The 11,887-nt window shown below is 35.8% G+C and overlaps 1 protein-coding gene across 3 annotated transcripts; it reads right to left on the reverse strand.

Annotated features, from left to right (window-relative positions):
• Positions 1-1,906: 1,906 nt before the first annotated feature.
• On the reverse strand, positions 1,907-7,195 carry LOC127126020 (protein NPGR2). 3 transcript variants are annotated; one of them, XM_051054883.1, is made up of 6 exons: positions 6,833-7,195; positions 6,283-6,575; positions 5,689-5,941; positions 4,196-5,412; positions 2,779-2,932; positions 1,907-2,551 (listed from the first exon to the last, which is right to left on the reverse strand). In XM_051054883.1, exons 2-6 carry the CDS (start codon positions 6,535-6,537, stop codon positions 2,241-2,243), a joined length of 2,190 nt encoding a protein of 729 aa, XP_050910840.1. In that variant the 5' UTR covers positions 6,538-6,575; positions 6,833-7,195; the 3' UTR covers positions 1,907-2,240. The 3 variants fall into 3 exon arrangements, with proteins under 3 accessions (XP_050910840.1, XP_050910839.1, XP_050910841.1); XM_051054882.1 differs by having other exon boundaries at positions 6,878-7,194; XM_051054884.1 differs by having other exon boundaries at positions 2,302-2,551; positions 2,840-2,932; positions 6,878-7,195.
• Positions 7,196-11,887: the final 4,692 nt, after the last annotated feature.

Genomic DNA, 11,887 nt, shown 5'->3' on the forward strand with positions numbered 1-11,887 from the left:
TCCTTGGTTTGATTTGCGCCCTCTACTCCTTCTTCCTTCTTTTTCATCTTACGTTGTTCGTGTGCTTCGAGGGAACCAGCGAGCTCTTCGACTGAGAGCATCGAAAGGTCCTTCGACTCTTCTATTGCACACACAATATTCTCAAATTTATCTGTTAAAGATCTCAAAATCTTTTCAACAACTCGTGCATCAGTTACTGTTTTGCCATTTCTGGTGAGTTGGTTCACCACCTTTTGTACACGCGTGATGTAGTTAGATACATTTTCTGACTCATTCATCTGCATTCTCTCCAATTCTCCACGAAAAGTTTGGAGTCGAACTTGCTTTAATCGATCTGCTCCTTTGAACACTTTCTCTAGCGTGTCCCACGCTTCTTTCGACGTAGTCGAACCGGCAATCTTTTCGAAGCCTGATTCATCAACAGCCCTAAACAGCATGTATAATGCCGTTTTATCCTTCGATCGCGTCTCTTTCAACGCCTTGTTTTGAGCTGTCGTATATCCCTCAATATCTGTTGGTTCTTCAAACCCATCTTTGGTCACCTCCCACGCGTCTAGAGATCCGAGAAGAGCTTTCATTTGGATACTCCAATTTTCGTAATTTAACTTCGTTAGCCGTGGCAACGACATTTGATTCATCATGTTTGCCATTAGCTCTGATACCAATTTGTGATAAGGAGACAAATCTATTGTAACTTTCTGTATTTCATTAGAGTACGTCCTTGGTCTTTATACAGACTCAGAAACTTCAGCTATTCTAGGAAAACATAATAATTAGTAAATACTATTAATTGACCACTATCTCTTGACCTTCCAACTACAACAGACTCTTAATCTCTCCACTAACTTATTAATAAAAACCCATTAACTATAACATTAAAGTTTATTCAACAAAATTTACCTCTCTCTAGCAGTAATATTAGCATGAGCAGTGAGATCTTTGTTTCTTAGAACCATGTTACAACAACTTACAACTGCTTCATCCTTTCCAACAATGAATGCACCAAATAGGCGTCCATAGCCACATTTATATGCTTCTTCAACATGTGCATAGGTACGTTTTCTTTTTTGCCATTGAGGAAACAAATATCTACGAGTGGGGGTGGAAAAATGGGTCCGACCCGTCAGGCATGCCGATTTTACTTGCATTTTTTTGCGGGTCGGGTCAATGTTTTATGCTCGCACCCTTTAATATGTCCGTCCCGTCCCGTTTTTTTTGTTCGGAGGCAATAATATAAAATTTTGTCACTTTTAGAATAAAAAGATGCATTGTCCGCGGACCCACTCATTTTTTTTAGATGGACCAAAGTTTTAGACTCGCACTCTCAACCACGTCCGTCCGACCCTGCTCTTTTGTGAGTTTTTGAGGGGCGGGTCTGAATGAGGGGTGGATTATGGCTATACCTACGAAAACAAATTCCCTCCTGTTTTTACTCTCTTGTGTTAAAATTAAAATCTCAACCTCTCACCTAACATGTTGCATGACAATGACAGTGAGTGTCATAGATATTATAGGTTTCTTTTCTTTACTAAAGATATTATAGGTTTCTTAAATGGGACTACATATATTTTTGTAATTATTTTACGGGACATCTCTTGGAGTATAGATTACTTTTGGGCTCATTAACCTACTTTCAGAACTAGTCCAAACAAAAGTTGCAATAAAACACAAATATAGTGTTTATATTCAGATAGTTGGTATGATATATTTATCAATGAAAAGCCCTCGCCAATCTAACCTCTTGTGATATGTTTGTTTCATACTTATTTTTTGTTATATGATCACAAAAATGCATAACTGAAGTATTGCTCCTATCTTTTCTATTGTCAGAGAGATGCTCTTCTATATGATTTTTGAGACTATAGATTGATGCAATTCAAATTATGGAGAAGCTGCACTGCAAAAATTTCTGTAGAAAAAAATTAACATTATATAACCTTCAGTTCTTCAACTTTTTATTTGTTTTGGACACATATTCCATTGTATTTAATGAAATTTATCTCAATACAGGGAAAAAGAAGAAAACTATACATGAACGGGTAAGCCCGTATCAACCTTGAGCAACAATCCAAAAGGGAAGGACAGCAGCTCACAGCCATAGAAAGATTCTAACTCGTAAATCATGCCTATCTTTTTTTTTTTCCTATATCGACGTCAAGAAAACATAAAAATGAAAATTATATATGAATAATCAAGTGTGAGATGGAATCACATGAGTAAATGCTTGTAGATGTAGACTGTCATCTGAAAGGTTCCACTGGTTCTGATTCTTCAAGAGAGTTTGCAGCCTGAAAACATTCGGCAGCTTCTAATATTCTACCTTCGGCCTTGTGAAGAATGCCAAGATTATACCAAGTTGAAGCATTAGTTCTGTCGAGCCTTAGTGCACCCATCAGAAAGCTTCTAACAGCAGGATTCGATGGAGTACCAAACCGTCTAAGAACCACAGCGGTTGAGATCAAGCTGGGGACATGTCCGGGATCAAGGCTCAATGCGTCAACCAAAGCTTTTAGAGCCTCTTTGTAAAGACCCTTTGCTTCAAGCATAGTACCTAGGAAATTGAGCAAGCAGAATAAAACCCATTATATGCAAGTCTGAAGCAAATAAATTGGTGAAAGTTTAATGCTCTTCTCCAACTTCTATCTCCTCCACCTTTTATCAGATTTACACACAAGAAACTAAATAATAATCTTGAGCACTATATTCTTTGCTATAATAGTATTAAACAATGCGAAGGGTAACAGATAAATCAAAAGATAAACCATATCATATATTTACCTATTACATGGCATCTAGAAGCAGAGTATAGTTTGATGGCCTTAGATTTTGAAAGACACACCTCTGCATCATGCCACCGTGACAGACTTATGTATACAGAAGCAAGATCATGCCATATTTCAACTTCCAAGTTCCTAGCATGATCTCTGTTGTCCTGTTTCAAAGGGTATTCAAAATAAAGGGGTAAGGACTAAGGAGGTAGAAAATGCTACTTTTGAAGTTTCTGACACTAGAAAAACAATAAAAAACCTTGGATAAATAAGGTGTGCAGATTAAATAAAACCTTCAAGACAAATTATATGCATTCCCGAAAAATAGTAACCTGCTAATTGATTGCATCTAGAATCTAAAGTGTGCACATTCATCGTATCTCTATGGAGCACATTCATTTGCCAAACATTTCAATAAGAATAACCAACAAAAAATAGCAACCTATTGATTAATTGCATCTAGAATCTAAAGTATGCACCTAAAAGTGTCAGCAATCCAACTATATATTCCGCTCTTTCACCAAATAGTTTAATAGATCTGCAGGAACATTGATGAAATCAATAACCATCAATATACACCAATTTACTATAAACAATATATGGTCCCAACTAATACTAAGAAATTAACAGGTACCAGCTCTTATAGAATCTTGAATTAGCATACGGTACTATGGTTCAAAATGGGGAGAAAGAACCGGTAAATTTGGACTTGAAACCAGCCTGCTATGAATATTGGCATAATATATCGCTGACTTTTGTGGGGCTTAAATTCTTCAATACCATAAGGGCCTATACCCACAATTATTTCAGCCAAATGATCTCTTGTTAAAAGAGTTAGTATCTAGTATGCTGGAAGAATAAATTAATCTTCGATTTTAAATATAAGAAAATGGAAAAGTGGGAGATAAAAAGAATGCAGAATCAGAATCTTGAGTTCCTATTCAGAACCTAAAGCACAATTAGAAGAAAAAAACTCAATGAATCTAATGCCAAACATGCAGACTCCAAACAGTGTAGATATACACAACTTTTAACAAAATCTTCACACATAAAAAGACTGATTATCACATCAATATGTGAACAAAGTGACACACGCCTTTAAATGAGTACCATATTTTAAAATCTCGTCCTTCTCCTCTATATATCCGAAGGAACTATGTTGAACCCTGCTTGGTTTTTTTTTCGTAAGATATTAATCCAACTCAATTTCGATAAATGATGTCCAATGGTCATGCCTCACTACTCTCACTATGATTGTTACCGACAACATGATCTGGCATTGGAAAGCAGAACAGAAATTCTTGCAGCAAATAAATCTTACAAGTTTATAGCAGACTACATTCAATCATTTCAGACAATAACAAGAAGACAAAAGGCATATCATATGACTCGGAGTTATAAATCACCAAACACAACAATGAATGAACCTTGTATAGCTTGTTTCTTGAACCAAAAGTTTTTCTCTGAACCAGAAGAATAGCAAGAAGCTGAATATATGTTTCAATGGCACTTGGCAACTTCCCCTGTGCAATTTGCAGTTTAGCTTTGGTTCGCAACAGAAATCCTTGATCCCACGTTCCAGTCCGATCCAAAGCAGCATCAACAATAGATTCAGCACCCAAAAACTGTTTTTGTGCTGATAATATTCGGGCTAGCAACAACCAGCCTTTAATATTAGACCCGGTTTCTAAGTCTAGAGAGCGCTTTGCATAAAGAAGTGCAGAATCCAACTTCCTTTGCTCTGCACATTCTAAACTTAAATAGTAAAGTACAAGAGGGTCATTCATTCTGGTCATAGTGCTTGCGATTTCTAATGAATGGAGAGCCTCAGATTGTCTCTCAAACATCTCAGAATTAGAAACAGCTAATTTTGAGTATGTTGAAAGTGAAACACCGAGTAAGCAATTAGCGAGACTTTCCAACTGATTACATCTTTCACCCAAGTTCTCACGAACTCTGCTAGCATAGCTAACCCCATCTTTTGCCAGGTCAGGGTTCTCACAGCATATCTTAGAAGCCATTAACAAAGCAGGAACATGTTTTGGATCCTCTCCGTTACTCAACAACTTTTTAAGAAGATTAAAGGCCACCAAGTCCTTATCTGCCCCAAAATAACAAAGAGCAAGGGCATGGTACCTTTCTCTTCGATTGATAGTACCAGGGAGTAATTTTTCCCATTGATTGGCTAAAGCTGTCAGATTCCCGGAAACCGATAGAGCAAATGAAAGGTGCTCCAAAATTGAAGGATCCCACTCAATTTTATTTAGAGATGTTGTTCTAAGCAAAATCATTAAAAGAAGTATAGCCTCTTCAGTGTTATTACTTGGTACAAATGAACTGTCGATATGGGAACGAAGATCTGGGAGAATTTCTTCCCCTCCACTATATAGAAGAAAAATGGCAAATTCTTTCTGAATTTTTGCTGTGGTCTCTGCATCAAGATTCCATTGATGAAGGAGTGCACGCCGGTAAGACAAAATAACTTCACGTGGACACTCAGCAAGTTTCCATAATTCTGGAAGTAGCTCAACTGCCTTACTTAAAGTCTCCTGCAATTTACATTCGGCTCCAAAGTTTCTAGGCAGGCCTTCAGGTAAAGAAGACTCAATCATGTCAACAATAAATTTGCATGTGTGGGCAGATTCTGCAAGAATTATTGTAAATTTTATATTAGTTAACATTTTGGATTCTCATAGCTGAAAACTTCCTTTAAATTTATTAAAGCCTTAGAATTCTAAGGACATGCCCATCTTGATTAGAATTATATAGATTTGTTAAATCAAAAGCCTGTAACAGAAACTAATAATTGGAACATAGGGAATAAGACAAATAAAGAGCATCTTAATATGCAAAATAAAATGAAAATATTTAGTAAAAGCTACAAAAGCAAATCTATGAATCGAACAATTAATAAGGGTACCTTGAAACCTTCCAAGAACCTGCAAACATTTTGCTTTTAGAAAGATTGCTTCTAATAGTAATCCAGCTGTGTGTATAGATATTGATGGAGTAGTGTGATCCCGAGAGCGTCTCTTGGGGTGCTCTCTACTTCTGGCAAGGAAATTGTTTATCTTGGGAGTCACAGCAGCTATGTTTATGCCTCCAAAAACATGCAAAGCAGCTTCTATGTTTCCTTCCTGATATTCATATCTCCCTAACAAAGCTCTAGCTTCCTGCAGATTACAGGAAGTGGATTGAAATCACACACACATACCGACAGAGGTAAAACAAATCATTCTATTAAACAGCTCATGGTTAGATGTTGGATGCTCTCAACCTTCCACAAATAAATGTAGGGATCGAAAGGTCTATTACAACATGTTAATTATAACTATTAATAACATACCGAAAAAAACTTAAGGAATTAGAAAATGATTATGTAGTCTCTACAGTATACGCATTTCCATTTGCAGATAACTTATATGAATTGAAGCACTTAAACTGTTTATCTAAACACAAAGATGAAGTCATATATTATTTATGCAGTATATCGTCAAAAAGAAAATGAATTAACCTCATAATTCAATATACCACCACTCTCACGCAAAGACGATTCAGCTTGTTCTATGTTACCAAAATCCGGCCTCCTCTCAACTTGTCCATCTTGGCCAGAAATCCCACTCGGAGTCGCCGAATAATAATCCTTGGTTGCAAGAGATTCCGACAAACTAGGAACGATTGTATCTTCTTCTTTTACAACCTCCCCTGAGCAAAGACACTTCATTATCTTCAACAATCTCTTCCTCGAATGTCTAACCCTACTCCCCATGCTTCCTCTCTCCCCTCAAAAATCTCTCCGCCACAGCACTGTCACATACATCACAGTTAAACCGCAATCAATTAATCTAGAAGATCAATTTAACCGGAAAGTTGAATTGATTTCAATAGAAATTTAACATATATATTCTTATAAAGATAGAATTTAATAACCGCAATCAAGAAGTGGAAAATAAAAATAATATCAATAATTATAATCGAAAATTTTCCTACGTATAATGAATTCAGCAAAAAAAAAACGGTTAGAAGTTTGAAATTGAGGTTGGCTCGTAGAAGAAGAAACCTACCTAGATGAAGAATTGAAATAAAAGGAAAAAGAGAATAGTAACAACCTTTTGATTTTTGAGAAAGAAAAGCACAGAGAGGAAGAGAAGGGAATAATAGTAACGGTGGATTCCATTGTTGAATTTCTGGAATCAATCAAAGCATTTGAAAGCTTTTCCTTTTCTGGAGCTTTCTTTATTTTTCTTTTAATTTGTATTTATATTTCTGCTTCAAGTAATAACATAATAAAAATAATAATTTTATATAATTATGTAAATAGCTTTAAAGCTTTATTATGTTGTGGAGAAACTGAGTTGGGTGGAAAAGGAAAAGCGTAAGCGAGAAGATGAGACTTGTGTTTTGTTTTTCCAGAAAAAGAAACAAAGTGAGATCGAGGGAACGCAATTGCATGATGGGAAAGTTAGTTGAGTTTTGCGGTGGGTCCCACTCTAGAGGTGCTAGGGTAAATGCTTGCCACGTGGTATACGTTTATGAATGTCTGAGCTGTTTATCTAACGGGTATTAATTAATTATATTCATATACTCCACCCTTTAACACCTACCCCAACCGTTAGTAATTTAATAATTAGAATTTCAGTGAATTACTAGAGCGCTACGGGTTGGAATCCGTCTTCTCCAATTAAATGTTTCTCTGAATTGAAAATCAGCCATCATGCAGTAGTGTGAGAGTGTAGTAGAGAACTCTTATCTTCATTTATTCGATTATTGAATTATGCAGATACATCGGTACATAAGATTTTATATGTAGAGTGAGTTAGAGCTAGAGCTTGAGGATTTATTTTAACTATATTTTCTAGGACTCTTTTGATTTGTCGATTTAAAACTTTTACATATTCATTTGTTTAAGGATGGAATGAGGTGACAATTTTATGCTTCACATTATATTTTTTCAACAAGTTTTTTATAAGACGATTCAGGAAATGTGCACCTTCATCATTTATTAGTGTCCTTGGAACTCCTAACCTTGCAAAGATATTCGTTCTCAGAAACTTCACTACCACTTTGTCATCATTTGTGGGTAATACCACAGCTTCTACCCATTTAAACACATAATCGACTGTCACCAAAATGTATTTCTTGCCAAATAATGGTGGAAACGGTCCCATAAAATTTATACCTCATACATCACACAGTTCCACCTCCAACATAGCATTATGAGGCATTTGATTCCTCTTCAAAACGTTACATGTTCTCTGGCATTTTCACATTCTAGCACTATGAAGTGAACATCTTTGAACAAAGTGGACCAATATAACCCTGATTGGAGAACTTTGGCTGCTGTCTTATCTCCACTAAAGTGTCATCCATATTCTGAATTGTGACACACCTTGAGAATGTCCCTCTGCTCTCCTTCTAGAACACATCTTCAAATCAATCCATTTATCCCATTTTTATAAAGGAAAGGACCATCACACGTATACAACCTACAATCATGTAAAAACTTTTTCCTTTTGTTATAGTCAAAATCATCAGGTATAACCCCACCTACCAAATAGTTCGCATAATCTGCAAACCATGGAACATCAGTAATCGTCAAGATGCGTTCGTTAACAAAGTCATCCTGAATAAGGTGTGTCTCTTCTATCTCCTCAATCTAGAAAATGCGGGACAAGTGATCAGCAACGGTGTTCTCACATCCCTTTTTATTCTAGAGGAGTAGTATCCATCTTAGGAGTCTTGACTTTGATTCCTATTTAGCAAACAAATACTTCAAAACAACATGTTCAGTATACACAATAACTTTTGACCTTAGTAAGTAAGACCAGAATTTGTCAAAAGCATAAACAACAGCTAACAACTCCTTTTCGATAGTTGGATAATTCATCTGAGCAGGATTAAGAACATGACTAACATAATATATCACATGAACAAGTTTTTCTCTTCTTTGTCCTAACACCCCCTACCACAATATCACGTGTATCACACATGATCTCAAAAGGGAGAGACCAATATGGGACAATCACAATGGGTGCATAAACTAACTTACTCTTTAAAGTCTCAAATGCCACCTTACACTCTTTGTCAAAAGTGAAAGGTTCATCTTTCACAAGTAAATTAGTCAATGGTTTAGAAATCTTTGAAAAATCTCTTATAGACATTCGATAAAAACTTGCATATCCTAAGAAACTCCCTATCCCCTTTTCATTCACTAGGGAAAGAATATTAGCAATGACCTCCACTTTTGTCTTGTCAACTTCTATTCCATTGTGAGAAATTTTATGACCTAACATTATACCTTCTTGTACCACAAAATGAAATTTTCACAATTCAGGATCAAGTTAGTTTGATGGCACCTTTCTAAGACAAGAGACAAGTTAGTTAAATAGTTATACAAAGAAAAACCAAAAACAGAAAAATCATCCATAAACACTTCCATGTGCTTTTCAAGCATGTAAGCGAATATGGATGTCATACATCTCTGAAAAGTAGCAGGGGCGTCGTACAACTGAAATGGAATCCTTCTGTAGGAAAAAATACCATAAGGATATGTGAACGTTGTCTTCTCTTGATCCTCGGGGCTACAACAATCTGATTATACACCGAGTATCCATCCAAGAAACAATAGTATTCATGATCGGTGACACTCTCTAACATATGATAATAAAAGGGAGAGAAAAATGATTTTTCCTTGTTGCGGTGTTGAGACTTCTATAATCAACACACACTCTCGAGCCAGTTACTATGCGAGTGGAATAAATTCATCTTTCTCATTCAGTATCACCGTTGTTCCTCCCTTCTTTGAACTGTTAGAAATAGGATAGATCAAACCTGCATCCAATAGCTTCACCATTTCCTTTCTCACAACCTCTTTCATTGTTGGATTTAGTCTTTTTTGGGTTGTTCCACTGGTTTGTGATCATCCTACATCAGTATCTTGTGCATGCATATTGCGGGGCTTGTAACACCCCTTTTTCTACCCCAAGATACTTAACATATAATCAAAGTAAATAAGCACGCATATAAACAAAAGGGCGTCACATCGACGTTTTCAAAAACTAAACGCTTTCAAAAACCAACCTCGTTCATCATCAATATACAATACACTTGGTCATTTAAAATAACATATCTCACTTAGCATGAATATTCAAGCATATGCGTTCGCAGCGGAAAATAATGAATACTCATGTATGTCATAAAATGATCCCTGTCCCATACCATGATCATCTCTCAATAATCACCTCAAGATAAAATAAAACAAGTAATAACATAATGCATATCCAAATAAGATATGAGTTCAATACTACCAATCTACCCGTGTTACATGACCAGAGCATTGACTCATTACCTAGTTTTCAAACTAAAATACGGAAACTCTCCAGCTAATCTCGAGCGAGCTACCGTCCACTTATTGCAGCAATACTACTCTGGAGTATCTGCACGATACCCATGTAAAGATAACATTCAAACAGAAAGGGTGAGAATTCAAATCATTATGAAGAAGTATAATAAGGCACAATGATTAACTCAACAATTAAAGGAATTCATCACACTTCATATAACCATGTAAATAATACTAACCAATATTTATTTCACACGTTTCAAACATCCATCAAACTCAAGAAGTATAATATTCAAACCCAATATTATATTCACAAATATACACACAACTACAACTAGCACATAATCACATATTTTACCAAATTATGTATCCAAACATCACCAAATTCAATTACTAAATCTCATACACACCTCACAATCACATCAATGCAAACATTCAATTATCACACGACTCTAATGTGACTCAATGCAAGACATGTGACTCTATGCATGCGGTACCTCAATGTGAATCCAATGTTTCACCGCTTTCCGATTCAATATCTAGAATCCAAGCCACGCTTCCGATCCGGACAAGATCAAAGCTACCACGCCTATTTCCAATTAAGGATCAACGTCTGCTACGCCTATTTCCAATTAAGGATCAACGTCTATCTACCACGCCTATTTCCAATTAAGGATCAACGTGTGCTATGTCTATTTCCAATTAAGGATCACCGTCTATGTGAACCCACAGTTTCACCGCTTCCACTATGAAGCCGACCATGCCATGAATGAATGTACAAATACTAATACATATGCAATTAAGATCATCTCTACCATCTTAAAATTCCACATATCACCATAATTCAACTCTATGAATTATCCACCAATGATACATATACACATTCATAACAATATATCATTCGCAAATATAGGCTAATTATCAAATGCGCACACCTAGATTTCATTCCAAAACGAATAAAGCATTTAAAATATCAATTTTTCACTTTTCAAACAGTGTTAACCGGTTAACGCATATGATTAATCGGTTAACGCGACACAGAATGCACTTCATGGCAATTTTCAACAGTGTTAACCGGTTAACGCATTTGGTTAACCGGTTAACGCAAGACAGAATACAATTTTAACATATTTTCAACAGTGTTAACCGGTTAACGCCTTTGGTTAACCGGTTAACGCAAAACAGAATTGCTATCCCTGCGTTAACACAAAACAGAATGCAGAATTTCTTGCGTTTTTCATCGTTGGAGGACTTTCGGACCTCCGATTTCGATTCCGTAAAAAGCTACATGTTCAGAAAATTATAACTCATCTAATACTCCAAGTATATAACATTAATTCGCAATTTTAACACGATCAAATCACCACAATCAAGCATACTCATCAAACTTAGCAATTCCAAACCACCATACAAAATCAGGAATTTTAACCTAAACATGCTCCTACCCATTGACCCAATCATACTAACCCATAATAATAAGGATTCCCCCTTACCTCTTCAATCTTCTGGAAACCCTAGCTCCTCCTTACTTTTCCTCTTCTCTTTCTCTATTGCCTTCAAATGATTAAATGAATTCTAATTCTCACTCTCCTCACCTCTTATATATAGTATTCTATTTGGGCTTAAAGAGTGATACTTCTAATTTAATTAATATGCCCAATAAGACCTAATATTTAAATATCTCTATTTAGTTCAATTAAATTAAACTAACACAATATACCCCCCCAAGTTAATATAATTAATTATTCAATTATATCTCATATCAACTAAATAATTA

This window comes from Lathyrus oleraceus, chromosome 3, assembly GCF_024323335.1.
Source record: "Lathyrus oleraceus cultivar Zhongwan6 chromosome 3, CAAS_Psat_ZW6_1.0, whole genome shotgun sequence".
In the NCBI taxonomy this organism is placed as follows: Eukaryota; Viridiplantae; Streptophyta; class Magnoliopsida; order Fabales; family Fabaceae; genus Lathyrus; species Lathyrus oleraceus.